At 38.2% G+C, this 24,912-nt stretch overlaps 3 protein-coding genes across 10 annotated transcripts in view; 1 reads left to right on the top strand and 2 right to left on the bottom strand.

The window, feature by feature from the left end:
* The window catches only part of TBC1D23 (TBC1 domain family member 23), a 36,117-nt gene extending 24,441 nt beyond the window's left edge, over positions 1-11,676 (bottom strand). For 2 of the 3 annotated variants that reach the window (XR_003533823.1, XM_027681074.1), the window contains exons 1-5: positions 11,278-11,676; positions 4,860-4,971; positions 4,518-4,623; positions 2,655-2,859; positions 997-1,120 (exon numbers count right to left, since the gene is read on the bottom strand). Coding sequence is in view for 2 of the 3 variants with exons in the window: in XM_027681074.1 (XP_027536875.1) it covers positions 997-1,120; positions 2,655-2,859; positions 4,518-4,623; positions 4,860-4,971; positions 11,278-11,564 (834 nt within the window). In the remaining variant the exon portion in view is untranslated. The remainder of the gene's footprint in view (positions 1-996; positions 1,121-2,654; positions 2,860-4,517; positions 4,624-4,859; positions 4,972-11,277) is intronic. The other variant, XM_027681075.1, reaches the window with a different exon arrangement.
* Positions 11,677-12,374: 698 nt separating this feature from the next.
* CMSS1 (cms1 ribosomal small subunit homolog) overlaps positions 12,375-24,912 on the top strand; it is a 224,489-nt gene continuing 211,951 nt past the window's right edge. Inside the window, exon 1 of one of the 4 annotated variants that reach the window (XM_027681082.1) lies at positions 12,375-12,440. In XM_027681082.1, the coding sequence (XP_027536883.1) occupies positions 12,401-12,440 (40 nt within the window). In that variant the 5' untranslated portion in view covers positions 12,375-12,400. The remainder of the gene's footprint in view (positions 12,441-24,912) is intronic. The other 3 variants (XM_027681083.1, XM_027681078.1, XM_027681084.1) reach the window with 3 other exon arrangements.
* FILIP1L (filamin A interacting protein 1 like) overlaps positions 15,790-24,912 on the bottom strand; it is a 188,028-nt gene continuing 178,905 nt past the window's right edge. For all 3 annotated transcript variants that reach the window (XM_027681071.1, XM_027681072.1, XM_027681073.1), the window contains 2 exons: positions 17,731-17,915; positions 15,790-16,506 (listed from right to left, as the gene is read on the bottom strand). In XM_027681071.1, the coding sequence (XP_027536872.1) occupies positions 16,416-16,506; positions 17,731-17,915 (276 nt within the window). In that variant the 3' untranslated portion in view covers positions 15,790-16,415. The remainder of the gene's footprint in view (positions 16,507-17,730; positions 17,916-24,912) is intronic.

Here is a 24,912-nt window from a genome sequence, read left to right on the forward strand (position 1 = left end):
TAATTAAGCACTAAGATTTTAATAAACAACTTCTAGGAACTTTTTATTTACTAAGGAAAATTCTATTAAAAATGGAGATTGAGTAGTAAAAAAAAAAAAATAGACCTGATACCTCTTTTGAAGGCTTGTAACTGGCAAAAGGCAGATTTTGAGTATATAAAAATTCTTTCTGGACACATTTTTATACTAAAATTGGAAGCAGCCTTAAAAAAAAAAAACAACAAATACAGACCTCATAGTTTAATAATTCATTTCAGTCTTCTTTGACTGAAAGTTCACAGAGTTGAAAAAAATTTGACAAAGCCAATGAGTATGAAAGAACAGCCTAGAAGAGTTCATGTGTCAAAGTCTTCTTTATTAAATTACAGACTTTGCATGTGCAAGCACAGCATCATGATTTTGTAGTAGCACTGAACCAGGAAAATTCTGCTTTATGCTGTAGTCCTGCTACACAGACTTTACAGAAAAATTATTGAGGTAAGCATCTTTACAACTACCCCCAACTTGAGGCAGTTTTGAAGAAGAAATGACTAATGCTTCAAGAGCTGTAAAATACATGTGCCTAAATTGTAATAGACATAAATATATCTATTAGCATGGAGGTTTTTAAAACAATTTGTATTTGGACTTTAAAAGACACGTCAGACTGATGTATATCCATATCTACAAACATATAGCTGCCCACTATCAAAAGCAACATTGGGGCTTCTTACTTTTTGAGTATGTCAGCTGCTCTCATTCTCACTTATTCCAAGAAGTTCCTAACATCTATGGCTCAATTAACATCCAGAACACTAAAAATGTGATGTTAACAAGACCTCATATCTTATGTTAAACAAGCAAAGGCAAAAAGTCCACACTAAATTAAAACATGCAATTTATTTCAATATATGCAGTTCTATTTGCTTGTACTACTCTTGCACAAACTGGCAACATGTACTTAAGTTTTAACAGAAATTTATTTTTCATTATGTTTCCCTACTTTCACTTTATTACCCAGTTGAGTGCATATGAGTCTGGAGTCATCTTCTTGGTATCAAGAAAGGAGCAGAGCTCAGGCTCATGGTACTGAAGAAGCAGTCTAAATAGATGAAATGGTCTTCCCTTCATAAAACAATCCCTAAAAGGCAGCAGTGAAAATATTCATAAACTCCTCTGTAATACTGCAGCTTTCAGACTTACAGTAGCAATTCTTTATTATCTCTGATTATGTAATTTCCTGTTCATTGTTCTTTTAATTCACAGGTACTGAGCATGAAGTCAACCCGCCTCAAGAGTTAAACCAAAACAAAACCAACAAAACCCACACAAACACTGAAAACCCCATATATTAACAAGGCAGCAGACAGAATGAAATACTGCCAACACTCGACAGATGATACAATACAGATTTAAACCAAATTTAAATATCAAAACAAGACAAGCATGGTACCAATGTTGTTAACAGAATAATAGAATTTTAGAATAATTCTAATTAAAAAATATAAGTAATTCAATATTTTGTTAGATTACATTCCCAATAAATATTTCATTATAGTTAGAAAAATATGAGTAAAAAGTATATGATTTAAAAATCAAAAATAGCAAGAAGTTAAAAACATCACTTTTTTCAAATAGTAATCATGGTCCAGCAGTCAAACGTCAAACGGAGACCAAACTGACCCAAGCGGAGATTTGCAGGTCTCCTATAAGTTGCCTTTCTATGTCTTTCATTCTCCCAATGAAGAGAAAAAAATAAGAGGAAGCAGTGTACACCTCATTGAAACACCACCTAGATTTCTACAGAGAAACTCAAGCACCAGATACTCTGAAAGCCCCTGAGTTACGTGACCATAACGCCACTGTCACCGCACAGTGCACAGAGCCCAACAGCATCTCAGACGAGAACTGGACACAAGCTGAGTCAAGTGACAGGACTGGTAAATGTTTCCTGCCACAACACCAAATGTGCACTTCTCATATTATGGCACACATCCATCAGCTGGGCTGGAATCTCCTCTCCAGGGAACCAGACTAAGATCTTTAATCTATACATTTATTTCACAAAGCCTTAATCAGAAGACACTACAGCCTTGCTGGAGTGTCATGGTGCTACTCCAACAGAAATAAAAACTTGTTTTAATGAGAGCACCTACATAACAGCATGAAAAACTCCCACTTCATATTTTTTATTACAAATAAAAATATCTAGCAACTTAAAAAAAGTCATTGCAGTCCCAACTCAGTAGATTATAGGGAAAATATCAACTACTTCTAAAGAGATTTTGAGACTTAATTAGTGCTTATGAATTACTGGTTATGAAGAGATAGAAGTATTTTAGATACCAAAAATGGGAAAAACACTTTCCCATAACATATGTGAACTAGTTCGTAAATAAGTATTTTTGATATTGCATTATATGGCAGTTGTTCATTAAAAGGCACACCGAGCCTACATCAGTCACATGCTAATTCTTTACATCTTAAACCAACTCAACCACCTCCTGGATTTCAAGCCAACAGGTACTGAAAGATGGTTCAGTTTATTAACACATAATGGCATCTGACCACTTTGCTACAAACAGTGCTACTTCAACCAAAACCAACGTGCACATCCTTTCAGAAACTACTTTTGGTGCCAATAAAAATAGCACAGCGGCAAAAGAGAGTCTTACCTGGGGATGAATTTATTCATGATAGCATAAAAACAGTTGTACAAATCACTGCGGGGCAAATGAAGGTGCACCAGAGGTTTGAGGAGGTGTATCCAGCCGAGGCAAGAACTGTATTTAACATTGCGGGATTTACAGTAAAATGTAATAACAGACTCAATATCCAAAATTAATACTGACTTCTCCTCTTCTGGCACCGACAGCTGGTCTGAAAGAGGCACAGAAATACAAACTGTATTAATGGCTTTTCAAAGAAAGTGCATGAGATTATTTCATAGCACAATTGCACCAATAAGGACTGCTCAGGGGAAAAAAGCAACAAAAACAGACAAACAAAAGACTGGCAGTTTGGATTAAATGCTTACAGAAAGGTACTCAAAAAGGTATCAAAATACAAGTGATTTTATAACCCCAGTAGGATAAGGCATTTAAATATCATTTAAATACCACAAGAACAGGATGAAAGAAGTTTGGGTTTTCCAGGATCTATATGAAACAAAGATGTAGATTCTTTTAATGCATAGAATTCTCCTCTTCTATTCCTATTTTATGTGCTCAGCACACAACTTATGCTCAACTCTACAACAAATTCATTTGAATTTCAACACAGATCAACCCACAATGCACACCTTTAATTCCTCAAAAGCCCACTGACATGCATATTTATCCAAATCAGAAGTCTGAGATCAGCTAGGCTTACAGACTTATAAATCACATTTTTTTATGTCCAGGATGAGGGAAAGAGATATCTACACACTACATTAATGCAGTGGCATTAAATTTCCAGCAAACATCTTTCTCCCTCAGTTACAAGAAGCCTGTGAGTCTCATTACTGTTAACGATTTTTTCTATTACAGAAGTCTTTAATAGTTTCTCATCAAAGCCAGTAATATTTGGGAATTCCTTTCCTCTACCCCTCAGGAAAATAATGAGTACTAATTGGGAAGTTTTGCCATCACCCTGAAAAGATCCTGTGATTAAATAACACAGTGGAAATTCCACTCCCATTCCTTTCCTTTACAGGACAGAGAGAGAAGGAAAATAAGCCCTGCTAGATTCTAGAGCTGTAAAGTGTGAAACTGCAGCATCTCCATTCTCTGCCTTAACTTTCAATCACGCAAGAACAAATAAAAGTATGACAGGTAATACAATAGAAGATTCTTTTATGGATGTCATTAAGAAGTATCCTAATTTATGATGAGTTGGTATTGACTGCATCAACTGATCACTGATATTAATGCTGTTTCATGGTGTCAGGGATTTGGCCATTTTTGTGACGAGCTGCCAAACATATCCTGTGGCAGCTCTTTACAGACACACTGGAGTATTATTACCCATGTCCTGGCAGCATCTTGCTTTCACAAACACAACCTTTCATTTTCTCTGGAAACGCTATTAAAAAATATTTTTCTGTAAAACAGCCTTTGAACTCCGAAATGTTTAATAAATTTCTTCCTTTAAATGTTATATGTATTTTGGTGCTACACCAGTTTTTCAGATTAAGAATCAGTCACTACACAATTAAAAACTTGAAGGACACTATACAAAGAATGTGTGCTTTAAAAGATGGAGCTTGGAAAACAATGACAATTTTTTCAACTCATGGAGGTTTCTGACCATGCAAACTATCAAGGTAATAGTTTAAACTTCCATGATGTCACCCATGCCAAGGTCAGAGTACAGGTAAGACACTACCGTTCTCTTACAATTTCTTACTGATTTTTTTCTGCTGTCTCATCTTCCTCCTCAAAGCTTCTTCCAAAATGTAAGCATCACTCAGGTTATTTAATTCAAATAACAAAGTCATAAGACAACTGAGAATGCAGAAACTTTCACACAGGTGATCTAAATGTACTTGAACTTACCAATTAGCTCTTGGCAATCCTTATGAATTATAGTCTGTTCAGGTAGGTCTAAGGAGCCATCCCAGGATGCGAGGCTGTCTCCCTTTCCTACAACATTAAGTGCAATCTGAAAACAAAAACAGAAAGCCCTCTAAACATTTTAGTCTCTTTTTGTAGTTACCCAATTACTGAACTCAGTAATTTAACTAAATAAATAGAACTAGTCTAAAACTGAATCAACATACATGGATATTAAAATTCCAGTGGTACATCACTGAAGAGATGACTAGTAATTACCTCACTTGGCTCAAATGAAATACAACTTCAAGTATTTCCTGCTTCTTAATTTGAGCTCATATTTACCTTCCAGACTTTGGCCCTCAGATCAGCAGGTAATGGCCTTCCTTGAATGATGTTTCTCACAGTTTCAAGATCACAGCCTCCTTCTTCTAGAGCGTCTGCAAGATCTTTTATCCTAAAATAACGATACATAATATTAAAAATAAATTATACAATTTTTTTCAATGTTTATTATTAAATAGATTTAGACTGAAGGCTACTGTCAGGCAAATCCCACACATCTGTAAAGATATAAGACAACTTGGCAATTACTAAAAATAAATACTTGCAAAGTGTTATTTATTCCTTTATTTTTAAGGTTGCTTGTTCAACTTCTAATTCCATTCAATTTACATAAAAGAACAAAAAGTTTGTTTTTTTGTTTTCTTTAAGTGACAAATGTTGCAAGATGTATCAGACAAATGCAAATTTAGTTGCAGTTTACAACTTTCAGCAACTTTCCATTTCAGCATATTTTCACACACGCACAAAGCAAACATTACACCTACATTAGATGGTGGAGTTATTTTTAAATAAAGTATTAGATGACCTAGAAAACAGAACACTTGTTTCAAAGGTTTGGAACAGTCAGTTTTTAACCTCATCTTTCCCCGAAATGGGAAATGAGCTTTTAGTCAAATCAGATTTATTTAACTATCAAGTTCCAGTATTCTAAGTGCGGACATATGCACAAGACTGAACTAAAACAGATAAAAATATTAATAGTTTTGTAGAGAGTAGCAAAATACACAAGACAGTCGAAGCGTAATGACAGTTGCCATAGTAAGACAACAAAAGTTCACAAGCATTACAGATAAGAAGGTATGCATTCAGAAATTATTACTTTACAATATCTCTGATAGCTTCTGCAGACTGTTTCAATGTTTCCTTGCTGTCAATAATAAGAGAACCACATCTGATGATTTCAGGAATTTCAATATCATGTAGCAGAGCAGTGGCAAAACACCAGATTCACTGGAAAAACAGCAACGGCAGTGATACATAGGTCCCATAGGCAAAACTTCTCCCTTTCTACAGCCTCTTAACTCTTCTAGCTCTGACATATGCCTTAGGAAAGGCTTTGCTTCATATACCTGACAACTTAAACACACAGCCAGGAGGTTTATAGCCAGAGAAAAACACAAAACACGACTGTTTATCCAGGACAGATATTCAAGTGCAAAGATGCATTCCTTGTGAATAACACATCTATTTATACACATGGAGTAACAGATGTTAAAGTGTTATCAGTGTAATTCTCAATTATTCCACCTTACATACTATGCAGTCAATTCAAATACCCACAGAAAAAGAATGTCAGCTGTTGAACTCTCGTCTACTTCTTTAATTTGCATTTATCCACAATTGACTCGATATAAAGGTTCACAAGTTTGGTCTCCTGAAAACTTAAGACACTCACTTCTGATTTTCTAAATATCACCCTTTTGGATAAACAGATTAAAATCTCAAACCTGTAAGAATGTATGCAGACACTTAGCAATAAACAACAAGCTAGCCTTACTCATAGACTTCTCAAAGTATTTACAAGTTTGAAGAGTAAACATTTTCCTTGCATTGTATCACCCAGTTTCTTTGTGAGTAATTTTTGGTAGCACTTTAAATCACATTTCAAATATACACTGGGGTACAAGTAACTGTCTGCTTCCTTCAAGTAATTTTGCAGCTTTGGATGAAAGAAAGCACAGTTTGCAAAGAGACTGACTTGCCTTATTTTCTCACATTTTTAGTATTAAAAAAAAAATAAAATCCCAAAGCACTCTTGTAGGACTACAGGTTGCATGGGTTGATGATCCCCTTCTTGAGACAGAAATGGAGGGGAAGGGGAATACCAAAGTACACTTGCACTTCCATCACCTATCCTGTTGTCCAATCGTGTATGCAATGACTAACACTGGAAAAGTTAAACTAATGAATCAGTTAACCCCAAGTAAAAAAATCAAGTATTTCTGGGACATTTACACAAAGAAGCATCCTAGCCCTCAGCAGAACTTCATGAACTCTATAATGATCTAACTTTAACAGAAGTTACACATCGGCTCTTAGACATATTGCACATTTCTGTGAACATTTGATACGACAAACAGACTAGAGAGCAACAGGCCTTGAATTACAGCACACAAAATACAACTAGTTGCTACAAATACTGTCCAAGTATTAAACAGGTATGCATGCAGAAATGAATGCAACAGCTGCATGCAAATTCCATTTCAGCTAGAAAGGTCTTAAATTGCAATACTTAAACTTGGTTTCTAAGTCACCCAAGGAAAACACTTAAAAGCACATCTACACTAATTATAAAATCGCCCAGCAAAGAATGTTTCACAGACCCACAAGTCCTAATTCTACCAGTTACTAGTACCCAACATTCATAGCTTAGAAAGCTGTGCATGTGTTAACATCAACTTCAACATGTTATCTGCAAATGTGTGCTTCCGCTGCTTGATACTATATTACCATTTGCAAAAACTTCTTCCAAGTACTGTCACCCCCACTTTCGACACTGTAAGGATGACAGGCAAATGCTAGTTTTACTACTTCACCTTAAAAAACATGGCCATCTGCCACAAGAAGAGATGTGATGCATTAACAACATGGAGTTAAATGAAATAGCAGGGGAAAAAAAAGCATTGTTCTATTGTGACTCAATTAGCTACTCTTTTCCTCCATCAACTCCCAAGATTGCTCACAGCCTAGAAGTAAGGAATTTTCAAAGACTGAGGAAATTCTTTTTTAATTAAAATTTTCTTCAGACTAACTTGCAAAATACTAAGTATGAAAGTGATTTCGGTACTTTAACACGTCCACCGGCTGTGGTTTACCTTATTTCAGTCAGTGTTGTTCTATAAATACTCCAGTAAACTGCTTGCAATCTGGATCCTTGTCTTTCCTGGGTGAGGATCAGCCAGGAAGTCTTCTATTCACATGGATAATTATTACACTTACTTTGAAAAGAACTCAGCACTTCTCCTTATTGGCAAATTCCCCCAGACCTGAACATCTGTACTTTCTGCTCTACCATGGCTTCACTGCCTATTTCTAGATGCTATTCAAAATCTTGGTTAGATGTGTAGAATTCCAGCCTATCCCAAGCCATGGCCTGAAAGGTTAATTCCCACACAACATACTGTTCTAAATGTCATAATGCACAATGCTCCTATTAGTATATCTGGAGCAAATTTCCATACTTACAGAAGGATCTCTGAAATTCATGCCAGACTGGTGACATATTATAATCAATAGCTAACTACATTCACAGATAGTAACAGGACTTTTTTTAACTAAAACACTTAAGATGGGAGAGAAAGCTGAAGGCATGGAAAATTGATCAACTGTTGGGAATTCAGATTAACCCACTTCCTGGGGTTTTTTTGGGTACTATTTATATTGTGACTGAGGTTCTCGGCAATACTTATAAATACTAATAGAGGGATTAAAAATGTGGGGATGTGAACATCAGGAAAAAGATAACAGGAAGTGACCAATAAACTACATATAGTATTAAGAATGCTACAATCAGTTTTATGCTTTTTAAAATCTGTTCACTCTGGTTGCTACTTTTAATTTATGATTTTCCTGACTACTGGGAAAAAGCTTCAGCAAAAGCTATATTACATTGAAATTAATGAGTGCTTGTTCTCTATTGAAAGCAAGCAAACAAAAATCAATCCCTCACATTTACTTCAAAATATCCATTGTATTCAGAACACCCTTGAATCTTCTTTTTTCCCCCCAATGGAATTTTGGAGAAAAACAATTCCCTGACATTTTTACTTCTATTTTTCTCCTCAAGTATGTCAGCTTCCTGCTTGACTGGAAAGGAATTTTTTTGTTTGTGTGCTTTCAGAAGAAATATGGCTTCAAGCACTAATAAGCCAGATTCTGAGCATGGAAAAAGGTATATGTGAACCAGATTTGTCATCCTGATGTCTTAAGCAGTTGGAGTGTATTTTGGGACCCGTAAAATGGATTATTCCAATGCAAAGTTAAATGCACAGGAACAATTCCATCTGTGGTTACAGTTATATTTAGTTAGTTCAGGTCTTAACTCTCAAAGTATAGATCTTACAATAAAAATTACTACTTCATCAAGCTCCCTCAAGCTTGAGCATTAATCATTCGGAAAAAAGTTGTTTTTGCTCATTTTTAAATCAAAACTTTTGATAAACTTCCTTTATATATTGAAATAAAAACTGACAATTTCATCTTTCAAAGTCTGTTGTGGCTGCGATGTTGTTTGGGGTTTTTTTAATTGTATTGTACAGTGGCAAATTGCCCTCGTTTTTGTTGAACAAAACTCCAAGCACTCAGTACAGATTTTGAGGGCTTTAAATCATAATTAGTTTCTTACATTTTTTCCCCCTCTGCCTTTCAAATCATTTATATCAGCACTGCATGTCAAGTTAACACAGGAAAAACATAAAAGGCATTTTGTGTTAGTAAGCACATCTAGATTCTACATACTCAAGGTGCTGTGACAGTCTCTGAACACAAAATGATATCTGCCTTTTAATCACTCCTAAGGAAGTGAAGAGGATATGGAATCAGCACTGCCAGTTTTTCTCCCAACAGAGCTCAAACACACGCAAGTATCATTTTGTTTTTGTTTTTGTTTTTGTTTTTTTTAACTTGAAATCCTATATACTTCAAAATACAATAAAGTAGTAATTTACATCAAATAGCTCTTTCAAAAGATACACATTCTACTTAGAAAAACAACAACTGTTCACAGCACTGAGATATGAATACAAGACAACAGTTTAAATCAATAAATGAAAAAGAAAATATTTCACTGAAACTGGATTTAAAAAAAAACACATCAAAACCAAAAAGCCATGTGAAGTTTCTAAATGAGGAATACAACTTCATATTATTCACAGCATACAGCTCTAGTAACAAGATGTATTCTCAAATATTAATGTAGCATTTAAGTAGAAACCTCTAGAATTGTTCCCATAAACACTTAAAAAATCTCTTCTAACAAGTGCCTCAAGTTTGTCTTTTCTAGTAATACCAGCATATCAAATTTATTATACTTTTGAGGCTGGCAGTGAGAATATCAGCAATGTAGGCTGTGCCTTGAAATATGTCTGGAGACCACACGCATCCTTATCCTCATTGTTGCGATCTGGGAAACAGCAATATTCTTTCAACATTAGTAATGAAAGAGGTTTGAAGTATTTTTTTCAGAGATATTTCAACATGGTTCTTATTCAATGTCAAGGGTTATATTTCAAAGTGTCAAGACTGCACTGTCAATGAGTCTGTCATCAGCTTTGTAATTACGTGATTAAACAGTCAACTCTGTACTTAGAAATAATGCTTATGCAACACAGTACTTTAGAGAGTTTCTTTAGTTCTGAATCTATAGCTAAAAGAAAAAAAAAAGGCTAAAAAACTACTCCAATTGATTTTCAATTTCTAGTAAATGACAGTAAGTTGTTTTATCCAAGAGCTGTACTTGTAGAACCAAGCTAGACAAAGAACAGATTCCAGCTACACCTGCATGTGTCTTCTGGCTCCTTTACAGTAAGATAACTACACACAAAGAAGGCTAAGCATAGTTTGCAAGACACTTTGAATCCGCCACATCAAATAAAACCTAAAAGCGAAAACATCAGATTTGAAGTGATCATAAAAAGCAGGTATGTAAAATAATTGTTTGAGAAGCGTGTTCGTGAAAAGGACAAAGAACAGCTGTGGCACAGAGCCACAGAGAGAAATCACAGGCAATGCAGAAGCACAAAGACAAAAACAAGTGAAGATGCCATGAATGGAGATGCTGGGTGCAGTAAGAATAGCTTCAGTGTTTAAACACAATGTTTGTTAAGCCTCAGCAACCTCAAGTGAATACACATGCAACAAATACTAAAATCGCATCACTGTTACCATCAAAATGATCCTATACACGCTCCAGAAATAGTCTCTATTCTTGTCCTAGAGGTAAAATCCATTATAAGTAATAGCTGCACTAAAGGAGGATGGCGAGCAAAATCATTCAGAAAACAAGGCAGGGACCTACAGTTGTCACCTGTGCTTGAGAGCAGGCACGCAGTGAAAGGGGAAGCTGAATTGAACAAAGCAACTCCAGGCAGACTCCTGGAGCAGTTCCTACCGCATATTAAAGCTGTCATTTTAAACCGGAACGACCGCTTCGCCCCGGGCTGGGCAGGGCCCAAGGCCCTTGTTTAGTGTCTCTCCCGTGTGTGGACGGGGCCCTTCCTCTCTCGGGACCCCGGAGCCGGCCGGCGGCGTTTGCTCGGGGCTCCCACCGCGACCCCCTACACACCGAGAGCGGTGGGTCCCGAGGGGGAAGCGGCGGCGGGCGGGGAGGATTTCAGCCCCTCTCCCCTCCTGCCCCTCGGCCCCGCCGCGGAGAAAGGGAGGGGAGCGGGAGAGAGGTACCGACACCCCCGTAACTCACCAGCTGCTCGGCGGCGGCACCTCTTCCCCTTCCGCCATCGCTGTTGACGTGCCCCGCCGCCCGGCCGTAAAGCGCGCTCGGGAGGAGTTTTCCTTTCCCGACGCCACTCCTTCCCAAGGCTGTCCCCGCCTCCCCCGTGCTGCCGGGAAGCGAAGGCGCGGGCCGTACGGCGCGGAAGCCTGGCACAGGAGGGGGCGGTGCGGCGGGAAGGGACGGGCCCGGAGCAGCGCCTTAGCGCCCGAGGCAGGAACATTTGAGTGCTTTCGGTTTCCACAAAGCTCTGCCATACGTAGGTTTGATTATTAAGCGCCTTCCCTCACAGTCTGTGATGTGCCACAGGCTGTACTCGGGGCGAAATCCAGGAGTTTTACGCAGAGAACCCTGTTCGCCAGGGCTAAAAACCACCTGGTAGCGTCCATGAGCAACCCTGGGCAGGAAAACGCTAACGCTCTGCCGCGCACGTTCCTTACCCACCTGCACCCTCAAAGGGGAAACCCAAACAGTATTTCTCGATGGAAGTTCAGAAGAACCATTGGAGCGGTTTACAGATGGAGTAACAGTGCCGCCTTGTGATAAATTCCAGTCCTTACACTCGTCTGTTTCGCTTCCACGGCTTGACTCGGGATGTGCTCCAGTAGGTAGCGCCCAGACTTTAAGCGGGACGGCTCCTGTGGGAACAGACACAGCCTCGCTTAACCTGCAGGCTCCGGCTCCCAAAGAGCCAAGAGCATCCATTCCCAGGTAACACGCACCCTCTTCACGTATGTATCTGTTCCTCAGAAAAGATTACGTGAATAACCTCAGTCAAGAAAGTAGGTATTTTACGGTATAGAGCCAGGTTGAGGCATTCACACGGACGTTGTGAGGGAGCGGGTAACACTTTCTTTTCTCCTTTCCTCTTTTTCTCGCCTCTTCTATATTATTCACTTTTAAAAAAAAGACAAAACCCAAAAGAAACAAACAAACAAAAGCCCCCACATCTTAAACGCCCAGGTTTATTTTAGGAGAACAGTCTGTAAGACTCGCCAAGGAACAGCTCTCCCCGAGCCCCGCCGCCCCCCGCCCCCTGGCGCGGCCCCGCGGCCACTGCGCAGGCGCGGCGGCGCGCGGCGGCGGTGGCGGCATGGGGGACACGCTGGAGGAGCCGTGGTGGGACATTCCAGGTACTCCCCTCCTGGAGCTCGCTCCTCACCATGGCCTTGGAGCAGTTTTACTGAGATCCAGCCCCCCATCTCCTCTCCGGCCCCCCTTCCTTTTCGTTTTGCGGTTTTTTTTTCCTTCCATTTCCCCCTCCCTCCAGCCCCCCGCCTCTCCCTTCTCCGCTTTTAATTTACTTCTGCAAGTTTTCCACTCTCACTCGCTGTTTCTCCCGTGCCTGCTTTCCCCTGCTTGCTACCGATGGCGGGTTTGCTTGTAGAGCAAAATCTCGGCGGCTGGTTGATGTCTAATCTCCGGCCCCTCAGACCTGGGATAGGCGATGGATAGGCAAAGGAAAATATAAGTACTTAGGTAGCAGCAGGAACCCACTCAACAAAAATGCATTTAAGCGAGGTTTAAAAAGTGGGGCCGGTTGAAGGGGAAAACCTCTTGCTTTGAATTCACAGCTGTCCCCCTAAACCGTATTTTCTTCCAAACCGAGTTTACCTGATGAAAGACTTTTGCATAATGTATTTTCCTCGTGGGTCCCTTCCAACTCAGAGTATTCTGTGTTTATTGCCGTCACACGTGAACTTACTTACAGGCCTTGGAAACAGTTAATCCATAGTAGAGCCTTTGGAGGGAAAAATACCTGTGGTGCTTGAAAAGCATCACCCATGTGCTCTTTGGAGTGTGTCATGTGCCATGTGTTGCTGTAAAAGAGCAGGAGTTAAACAGCTTGTCTCCAGCCATTGCTCTTTGGAGTATGGTACTCTGGCTGATTTGTCTCTGTTCTGATGCCTATAATATCTGTTTCCTGTACTTTTTTCAATGTGTCTTGCAAGCACGGGCTGTAAAGTGCTTTATCTGTAATGTTGAGATTTAGTATGGAAATTTAGGTAGATCTAGGCAGCAAAAATGACTTTAGGCTTTATAGTGCCCTATTTGATTGATTATTTTTTAAATTTATTTTTAATACAATATTGGTAAAAGTTGGGAGTTGTTGGGAGTTGTCTGCACCTCTGGGAAGACTCCAAATCTTTGAGTTCTTGATAATTGCTGCTTGATAATTGTTGCTGTGAAAAGGTACTTGGAGAATAGAGAGGAAACAATATAAAAATTGTATGTGTGTAATAAAGATGGGTCATGAGCCCTAATATGGCTTCTGGGCATTCCATTTTTATTTTTAGTCTGATGTAGGTTCCTTAAGCAGTTCCAGTTCCCATGGTAAATATTCTTCATTAGGAATGTTTCTTAAGAGTCTACCTACAAGCACATTCTCCCAACCACAGGTTTCATTTGGGGTAGGTGATCAGCAGATTATTATAATGTTGGCAGCTTTCCTTTAGAAACTGGATGCAGAGCAGGACTTTGATGATAAACTTTTGACATAATGGATAAACCATCTGACTTTGGGGTGAGACTGAGGCAGCTCTTCCAGTTGTGTAAAACTCCTTGGGATTTTTGCAATTGCATTTTTGAGCTCCTAAAATAATTTAGGTGGGAAGTTACTTCTGGAGGTGTCTAATCCAGCTCTATATACCTTACTCCAAGAACATGCTTTGAATGTGTTAGGAGTAATGGTGGCAGGTGAGAGTTGGGCAAACCATGTACTCTGCTGTCCATAGCCCACCTTGTAAACTTGTTGGCAGGTTCTTTTTATGGAGCCTGTGGTTGGATTAAGTTGAGACAAGCCATAATCAAGTAAGAACATCTGTTACTTTTATTTTGTGTAGCTATTTTTCACGTAAAACATGTAAAATCAAAGGTTAATTCGTACTGTATCTTATGGATACTGTAAAATGCATTAAAATCATTTGGCATGAAAGAGGAAATCAGGGGTTACAATGTACAATGTAAGCAGCAATACAAGAAAAATAGTGAGCACCTTTTACAGACTTGATCAGTTTTATCTCTGTGAAACATCGTTTCATTAAAAAAATATTTACTATTCAACTTCATTTTTTGACCTGTTTTAAAATAGCATCTCTGCCCCAACAGCGGATGTACAGCAGAATTTGAAATGTAATTTTTAAATACTGATCTTTTGCCAAATCATTTATGATTAACCATAGAATAAATTCTGACCAACAGAACATTCTTCCTAATAACTCAGCCCTCAAAAGTGTCTTAGATTTTAGCAACTTGTAGTTAGAAAAGGCTACTTTTAAGATGAGTATGAACATCTTTCATACATTTCACTTAAAGAGTACAAAAACACAATATACATATAAATATGTATCCTAGTATATGGATATATAAATAATTTGAAATTTGCTTTTGGCCACATCATTGGAAATCATTATTTTAGAATCCATATTAAAGATTAAAGGTAGTTACTGTCACTTTGAGACATGAAAGTTTACCCTGCTGCAGGTGGTTTATAGATGTAAAAAATCTCCCACAAGACCCAAGAAAAAAACCCTGAAGGGATTACCCATCTCTTTACCTTGTCACATGACACAAACTAAAGAGTCTTGCCCAATAACTTCTTCATCAAACCTTTAACTTTGAGAGGAGAAGTGTGGAGAGAGTGGTTAGGGATTATCCTCTACTTAGCAGTGTTGTTTAGTGTTACACATGCCCCATGTCATGCAACTGCAGAACTTCCTTACCTCCCTTTTTCCAGATCATGTCACAACTCTGTCCAGTCTTTAGTAGGATTTTTATATTGCATTCAGAGTTATAAGGGAGAGGATAGAGAATAATGAGGAGTTTGTTTTGTACTGGTGAAGGACACCAAGTTTTTCTTCTTCTCTCCATGAACAGAAAGAGCACTTCTCACAGCACTATAAATGTCCGTATCTTGCCTGTAGCCAGCATGCCACATCTCCCAAGCAGTTTGAGGGAGAGGCATGTACCTCTATTCATCAAAAATTCTTCCAGTTTCCTCCTTTTGTGTTACCACTCCTTCTCTTTCATTCTCCATGCTTTCTTTATCTTGCTTAATCTCGTAGAAGTGTAGTATCCCTGTTTGTCTGTCTTAGATCCTCAAGTAAGAGTCTATGTGGGCCGTGTTCCTCACAGGTAGAAATGAACCATGTCATCACAAGAGAGGAACAAAAGACAGAAACTCTTGTATGGCAGCAGTACAGATAGGTGAGAAGTATAATATGGGGCCATGGAGGATGATTTGGCAGTGTTCTGTGGGCTCTAAAGCAAAGGATGCTATTGTGGGAATTGATTTCTTTTGCCAGAGGTTCTCTTTTCTTTCTGTAGACTGGCTACAAAGGATGCCAGGTAGCATCAGTTTGTAATGTATGATTTGCAGCTACTGAGAAGCAAACTGTTCCTTGTAGTGCATTCAGTGGGAGCACTGGTGCTTGACTGGAGCTGAGATCTGTTGGTGCACCTATATATGGAGAGGTTTGCATCTTTTTTTTTCTGGCTCATCAATGAGTTGCTGTCCCTTCTGATTGAATTTGGTTATGTATTTGAAGATCTCTCTGGTAAGATTGCCAAGTTGAAAGCTGCTGTTTGAAATCTGTGTTTCTTCACATTTATATATACACTCAATTTTGCAAATTGCAGAATGTTTAGTGGTGTGCTTCTGTGAGCTGCATTTGGATCTTGACATACATGACATGGAGTCTCAAACTTGACAGCTGCAGATTTATTGAATAATATTGGAAGCCTTTTTATTATGGAAAAGTAATTTTTTGATGTCTCCATTTGGACACAGGTGTGTCTTGTGCAACACAAGCTGAAATAATTTTTCAGTAGACTGATCTTTCTAAACTTTTCCTTTTCTTAAGTACTTCTAGAGAACTTCTTGTGAAGCTGTTGAGGGAAGCATAGTTTTCTTACACATTTGCAAAAATAGTCACGCAGCAGTGCTAACGTGTTGTACCGTCTCAGTGGTTAAGTTAAACTTTTAGATGTGAAATAAAAGGGCAAAATCAGGTAACTGAATGCATCAAAATCTTTTCTTGCTTCAGCAAAAGGACTGCAGTTCTGGCTATGGCATTGTGATCACCACCAGCTTTTGCTTTACGTAGGAATTAGGATTTGGCAGTTCTTAAAGACACTCCTATGTGAAAGGAGTTTTCCCAGGAATTATCTGTTGAGCCATTTAGATTGTTGGAATGCACTCTGTTAGGGAAGAAGAATGAGGGAGACATTAATATCAGAGAAATAAATTAATTTTTATATTCTAAACCAGCAACTCATGTTAGTTGGTATTATACGATTCCTGTGGAGACGTTCCTTGCAGTAATAGTATTCCGTTAGTTTTAACTTTCTATTGAACAGTGAGAAATTTTCTTGTCAGAGCAGCAATTTCTACATTTCTGAAAATTGAAAACAATGGGCATGGAGTCTCTTCTAAAGTTTTGATTATTTTTTTTTGAGTGCATTGACTGAAAGGAAACTTTGAGTGAACTTTAAGTCTTTTAAAAGCAAAAAGGCAGATTCTCTCATGGATGAACCAGAACTGCTTGTGCAAAGAGTTTATTTAAAAACCCCTTTGCTAGGAACGCAGTTACGTATTTTACTTGAATGTGAGCAGCTGAAAGGAAGGTCAGGATTGTGAAGGAATACAAGAGCAAAATTGCACTTCTGTGTAAGTCACAACTTTCTGTTAAGCTTGATAGTAATTTTGATCAGTTCCAAAATACTGTTTAAATGAGCTGAAATCTGAATACTGTAGTCCAAATGGTGAAAGTTTATATAGCTAATGCAAACAATATCCATCTTGAGTCTTGCATCTATTTTCCTAGTATAACATCTGCATGAATTCGAGTGGAGATAATCACACTAGTTAACTCATTGATGAGAGAATTGTTTATCTTCAATCATGCTTTTAAAGTGGCACAACAAGGAGCTCTGCATTTCTCTAAGTTCAGTGTGTTATATGACAGCAGATTTCTCCATCCCTCTTTTCATTGTCTTTACTACCGAACACAAGATATCCATACTGAAACACTTCTTGACTAGACCAACTCTGAAAACAAAACAACACCTCCTGCAACTCCTCTTGAAGTGATTGACCTCATTTTTATAAATCTACTGAGCCAAACTTACTCTTTTTATTTATGGAACTTGCCAAAATGGAATTTATAGTAGAAACTTATTTGTGTCTCCTGTGCTTCTGTACTGTGAGTGCCAAAATCTGGAATTGCACCAGAAAAAAGGGGGCAGAGCTTGGTCTCTTTGGCTCCTAAGAATTTGGCTGTCTCCTGATGTCCTGTGATTGGTGGCCATAGATGTGCTGACCATGTAGATAGTTCCAGATTTTTCCCCAGTGGAAACAACTGCTATTGAGATTCAGGTTGCTTAAATCCATTTTAATGTCATAGATCATAGAAAATTATTTACCTTTTTCCTCCACTTTGAAGGCAGGTTTTAGACACAGTCCTTATAATGTGTATCTTTCCAGCAGTGCTGTCTTGGAGTGGTTTGTTGAGATGTCCGGCAGGAATTTTGGCAGGTGCTTTGGTTGTGCTGGTAGGCTTTGGTTTGGGGATCCGAGTTGGAACTGACCGACGGAACGCGTTGGTGATCTTGAAATAAACCGAGAAAACAAGTAATGCATTAGGGAGGAGAAACAAAGAGTGCATCTAGCTTGTTAATGTCTTTTCCACTTTGTAAATCTGAATGCATTGCTCTTAGAACTGTTTGTCTGAACTTCCTTGATCTTGTTGGTAATGAGAGTGAAGCTTGATTGCTGAATATCAAAGAATCTGAATGGATTGAAATCCAGACTATAAATAAGAAGGGTTTCCTGGCAGTCCTCTGACTAGAGCATCAGCCCCAGGAGCTGAGTGAGTGATGCAGTGCAAAGGCTATGAACTGTGTGACTTCTCTGCATGAATGAAAAGAGAGCTTCCACATGCAGAAGCAAGTCTTGATTCAGTCCTGAGTAGCAGGCAATACCTAACTCATACTGTTCTATGAGAGATCATTCTTTGACAGGGACCAGTGTACACAAAATTAATGTATTTATAAGAGAACTCTCCCTCCAGAATCCATCATAGTCATATTTAATTGCAAAGAAATAAATATACAAGAAAAAAAGTTAATATGTATGCTGAAAAGAGGGGAAGAACTCTCAAGGCAAGAAGCTTGTTTAAAAAGTACCATTATCTGAAACCAGGATTAAACACACACTACTCATAGAAAAGCTTTTTGCACCATAAGCCTTTTAATATACCTTTTTCAGTCGAGCTCAGGGTAAAAGAATTTCAGTGAGGATTTTTTTTTTAAAAACATGAAACAGAAATGGTGTTCAAATTAGAACAGTAGAAAACAGTGTCAAAACTCTGGTAGATTAAGTATGAATAAGAATGAGCTAGATCAAAACAAGTTTTGGGAAACAACTTCCTAGCGACCATAAAGGTCTGCCTGGACTTATTTAAAAAAAAATCACAATTCAAGAGCCTGCCATTTACCTGTAGCTAATTGCATATGACAGGAGTTCTCCAAAGGATAAAACAAAGCCAACATAAGATCGTTGCATGTGCTCATGGAGGAATTTGTGGAAATTTGCACATCACGTTTGTGCTTAATGGATCATGAGTAAAGAAAAAAAATCAACCTGACTTTAATTGGAGTTTGAAAGCAAAAAGATAGAATAGTACCAGTCTCCCAGAACATTGTATGTGTTCCTATGAGTTCTGAAGGAGATGATTTTTAAAATTGCAGAATCCTTATTAGTGGTGTGCAATCCACCACTGAAATTGTTGGCGATGCCAGAGGAGTGTGATGCCACTTTAGAGTGAAGCTTCACAAAAGATTCTGAATTGTAGCTGCTGAACTGATCAAAATGACAATAAGAAATAAGATGTTCACCCACATGGTTACTAATTTTGTGATGGGAAAACATCCACATTTCTTGTCAAGGATAGTACTGAAGTATGTTAGGTATTGTTATATAGGTATATGGTATCAGATTGTCTAATGATGAACAAGTGTTTGTGCAGTGTTTGTGAATGTTCCCAGGCACTGTAACTGTTAAATTGGCAGTAGCATTGGATTGTTTGAATAGTCCACACTGTGGATCTGTCTCTGGAAAAATTTGGAGGCATAGCTTGAGAGTTAGTCCAGAGGAAGGTTCATTTGGCTTAGGTAGTTTGTATCCAGCTAGGCTGCTTTGTAGTTTCAAGAAGTTTCCTGTAGTTTGGGTTGATCCATGTCTAAGGAAAGATGCAGGATAGCCTTTAACTTGCTGTTGCAGATGTGACCATGTAATATTATGATTAAAAAAGAAAAGACTTGATAGTGGTCTCTAACAAAAGAATCTAGTTTGAGAGCAAAGTCTGTGTGGAAACTGTGGATAAAGAAGGAAAGTTCTCATGGTTAAAAAGTGGCAAGTGGATAGAAAGCAGAGCAGAGACCTAGTTTTAATAGTATTGTGGAGACAGCATCTAAACTTGAGACACCTCTGGTATTCAACATATTCACAAACTGCATGGAAAGACAGTACTGAAATGATAACATTTGCATATGGTGTAAAAGGGAGGTTATTAGAAGCAGAGCTGATAGTTCATGGTATTGAATAAGAACGTGATAAAAATGTGTAACAGTTCAGTGTTAGCAAATTAAAAATAGTATACGTTGGGAAAACTAGTTCCATACAGTAGTCACATCTGTTGTCACTCAGAACATAAGATCTTGAAGTCACTAAATTGTCCTCATTGCTCAGCGACTGGCAGTTATTAAAAAAGTAACAGGCGGTTAGGAATTACTAGGAAAAGAAGAAAACCAAACCTGTCATTTTTTTTTAGTGTGTAAGTCCAAACTATGCCTACATTTTGAATGTTTTGCAGAGTTCTGTCCAAACAGCTGAATAGAGAGGAAAAATGAAGAAAATGTGGCAAAGGCTGACGCTTATGGAATGTCTTCTGCACGAAGATTAATAACATACACTAGGCCTTTGCAAGTTTGGGAAATAGATGGTGGTGAGAAAAATAAACAGCAGAAATCTAGCCATATGGTGAATAGGGAAATTCTCAGATGCCTGAAAGGGCATCCACTGAAGGTAGATTAAAGGTATGTGAAAAGTATTTTCCATTGTTATTGAGTTGTGAAACTCTATGGAACAATTTTTGAGTGATGATATAAATTGGTTTGGAGAGAGTTTAGACTGCTTCGTGACGTCCATCAAGGACTGCTAAACATAAAGATGTGATGTGGATTTCAGCTGTGGATGACTCTAAGTTGTAGACTGCTGGAGGCTGGGTTTAGTACTCTGTCTTAAAGTTTGTAAGCAGTTACTGCTGGTCACTACCAAAGATGAGATATGTAGTCTGAGTCTGAGTAAAACGTTTCATATTTTTATTTTAAAATCGGAAAGTTTCAAGTTTTTTTTTCTTTTTTTTTCCTTTTTTTTCCTTTTTTTTCTTTTTTTTTCCTTTTTTTTTTCTTTTTATTTTTCTTTCTTTTTCTTTTTTTTTTTCTTTTTTTTGTGTATTGAGAAAGGAAAGAGTTTGGCTTTGAAAGTGAATAGGAAAAAAGGAGATGCCTTTTTCTTTGCCGTATTCTTAAAGATTTTTACCTCTAGGTGGCAGCGAAGTTTTCCTTTTGCACCGCACCACGGCATTTTCACTTAAACTGGACTGAAACTTGTCGTTAAATGCTGAATAAAAAAAATTAACATGCATTTTCATGATAGTCTTGAATGTTAACATTCGTATTGTTAGTATGCACCCCCAAACCAAAAAGCATTTTGCTTCAGTTACCGAAGGAAACGTGTTAAGAAAGAAGGGGTTGATGTTGAAGGGGATAATTATGTTACTGCCATATGGCTTCCCTTGATTACTGAGTTGGAAGAGCTTACCTCTGACTGTGTGATGTGACCTGGTAGATGAGGCACAGAATTGAGAATAAAATGTTTGGGTGGGCTATTACTAGCAGGCTACTGTCTGGTGTAATTAGAGAGATGACAGAAAACGTGTCTGTTTCCCAACTACAAAAAGAATTAGATCAGCCATAATTTTCTATGTGTATTGAGATGAATAGATAAAAATATTTATGTAGAGTCTTGTGTGCTAAAGTGTGATTGTATCTCCAAGAAAGAGTTGTGTTTGGTTGTTTGGTTTTGGGGTTTGTATCTGAGAAGCATTCCAGTTCAGAGATTGCATAAGATACAAAGTGGTTGGAGTATTCTGTCTGTAATTGATTGAACAGCTGTGTTAGTACTTCAAGAAGATATTTGTAGGTCCAGATTCTTACAGTTTTTGTGCATCTAAATGGTATTCAGGCTCTAAGGTTTTATTAAATCAGTGGGAAGTCAGGTGTGAAAATACCCTGGCCTATAGTTTGCACCAGGAGTCTGGAAAGCACTTGGAAGTAACTGTATATAAAATTCTGCATTGGTTTAGTCGTACATGTACTGAAAATGCTTGTGCAGTCCTCCTAGTTCCTTCCCTACTAGTTAATATAGAGGCATGTAAGTAGATACATTGGCTGTGGCATGCTTGTACCTTAGGATGTCTGTTTTGTTTTTTGGACACACCTGAATGACTAAAAAAACCTTATAGGTAGATTTTTGTGGACTTTTTCAATTTGATTTTTAATTCTTATCTAGGTATGGGAAATCTGTGTGCATACCAAGAATCTCTTCGAGTGTATGCTCCCTTTCTACCAATTTATTTTCTCCTTCAAGATGAATGGGTTTTACTCTCCCCATTTTTTTTGCACTCTCCTTAATATTCTGAATTTTCTGGCTCTGTGTTCATCATTGCTGTTTAGTTATTGCTCCTTTAGTTCCCATATGTAGGCCACTTTTTATATCTGCTATACAAGGGATAGAAGAGGAAATAAGATATGTTTATCCTTCAAAAAACAAGCTGAATTGCCATTCATGTTCTGGAAATGCCTTGTTTGCATTAATGCTCTTGAAACATCCCTAGAAACCAAATGTTACCTGGGAGCGACCTGTGTGAGTTGTGCAGTTTTCTTTTACTTAATGATCTAAACACAGTTAAGTAAGCATCAGTAAATAATTGCTGTAACAGCAAAGATAACTAACCACAAAGACATTAAACCAACCAAGTTTTTTAAATTATAAGATTATGTGGTATGCCTGTCTGTAAATATAACAGCACCATATTAGTTTAAGGCTTGGAAAATAGCAAAGTTTTTGTCCATAGTGCTTATAGTTGTAGAAATAAGCAGTTAAATCTAATTTTCAAGACAAGCAATGATCTAAGAATCAAGAAAGCTGCATTTTCATAAGGATCTTTTAACTTAATTTTTCAATTAACTTCTGAAGTAGACATCAATCACCTGTAATAGGAATTGGCAGAATAAAGGGTGTTAGAATGAGAACTCATACACAGAGGATGTGTTTGTTGTCTCAAGGTAAAGCAGGCACTTCAGGAATGGGGACAGATACTGCACAGGTGACAATTGTGGCCTTCTCACACATTAATGTGAAAATAGCCCTTCTTAATTTCAGGAAGCCAACTGAGAAAGCATTTTTTGAAATACCAGGATATATATATTCCATACACACCGTTTTCCCTCCCCCACGGGCACAGAGGTGGCTTATTTTATTTATATGGGCCATCAGATATTGGAACACAATACAGCGATTGCTTTCTAGGGAGTGGGCTAAGGCAAGCATCTGTGTCAGGGAGAGAAAATATTTCTGTTTCTGTGCTGTTAAAGTAGTTCTTTTGGTACTAATCTTTTTCTTTTTCCTTCTGAAAGCTTTGCTTCCCGTTTGAACTTTATTCATTTAAATAGAAGGGAGCATGTAGTACTTCTTCTGTAAGTTTTCTTATTTGCCTTTCTACAGTCATTGTATAATTTGATCGAGGAGAAATAGCTTTAGATAAGGTTCTTTCTCACTGCTTTAATTTTTAGTTTAAGAAAATTGAGCAAGAGTGTAATTTTCAGCTTTAGTGATAGTGGCCAGAGGATGGTGCTGAAGATCCTTTATACTGAAGACCACATATCTGTGTGTGTACAAACATGCCTCTTGCCAGACTGAAGCTTGTTTCTGGATGGTTGAATGCAGTCAGAACATAGGACAGGTCTGCAAGTGAGAATGAGCTAAGATTAAGTGATAAACACGAATATTCCCTTTGGTCTCCAAACCCGATAGCTTTGGCTGAAATTTCCAGTTAGGCATCCTCAACTGCACAGGGCATTCAGATATTTCCTCTTCTGTATTTGTCTTTTGCTAGGTCCTGGCATTTGTCTTCTAGGAGTCCAAAGTGAGAAGTCTCAGTTGCTCTGCATTTCCTTTTATGTAACCCACTTGTGTGTGCTGAGATGTGCAAGCAGGAGCAGTATAATCCTTACACTTTCTAACATTGGTAAGACCTTCGCCAGAGGGTTGTCTGGCTTGGCTCACTGCATTGTCACATTGTAAACAGCTCAGCAGAGGGCAAATTATTAGTGATCTTGTATAGTTGTAGTACTTGAGCGATTAAGTGGGAGAGCAGTTGGGTTTGTTTAATCTGGAGAAAACAAAACTGAGAAAGGACATGGTAATTGTCTTCTAATATATGAAAGTCTGCTGCAGAGAAAATAGTTTTCAAAGTCCAGTGGGGGAATAGGAAAGCAAATACTGGATTACAATTTCAGCAAAATCAATTTACTTTAGGAATTAGCAAGCTTCTTAATGGCAAAGGTATTTCAGCCCTTTTGCAGATTCCCAGGGTAACTGTGAAATTGTCATTGCAGAAGTTTTTTAGAACTGTATGAGCCAGGTTTTTGTTTGGAAGGGTTTAAGTCAAGTTATAGTAAAGGAATAGGCTGGAAAATGTCCTGAGGTCCCTTTTAACCTCAGTTTTCTGTGTCTTCTCCTCTGCTGATATTTGGTCTATTACAGCACTCTTGAGTTCAGTAATATGACACATCTGACAGAAAAATCTGTATTAATATTAGAAATGATTTCTGTATGTGTGACACAATTTGCACTAATGTACTCAGATGTGTCACTGCACTCTTATTTCCTGAACACCAGCTTTAAATGTATTTGCTGGTGGCGGGGAAAAGAAGCAGGGTTGGAGGCAGAAGTTGTGTTCCCAGTTACTAAAATTCTTTTATGTGCCTTGCTTTCTTTGGGACATGTCTACACTGGGAAACATATGCAGGGAGAGGTGAGGTTATGTTGTGGGTCAGCTCCCCTAGGACAAGGATTTACCTGGGGCTGGTTGACCAGCATCATCATGGAGCTGGTGGTTCTGTGAAATGAACAGTTGTTTGCTGTGAGCTGTCTTCCCTTTGCCTGTTGAAAATCGGAGGAGTCTCAGGCACCTCGTTAGGGCACCTGGGGGTCCCTGGGAGCAGAAGTGTTGTGTGGCCGTTTTATTGAGTCCTAAGCACGCTGCAATAGTAATTCTGTCCTGCAGAGGGTAGTGCCGGCACTTAAATGCTTCTGCAGGTGCTTAGCTGTCAGTGCTTTTAGACATAATACAGTTGTGTGGGATCATCACTTCACTTGGTTTAAAGCTGCACTCCCATTTATTGAGTAAGATTCTTGACAATGAGTATCGTTTTGTACAGATTGTGGGCAGGTAGGGATATCTGTGTTTTGGTATTGCT

Source organism: Neopelma chrysocephalum, unplaced genomic scaffold (assembly GCF_003984885.1).
Source record: "Neopelma chrysocephalum unplaced genomic scaffold, ASM398488v2 Primary Assembly neopelma1_60, whole genome shotgun sequence".
Taxonomy (NCBI): Eukaryota; Metazoa; Chordata; class Aves; order Passeriformes; family Pipridae; genus Neopelma; species Neopelma chrysocephalum.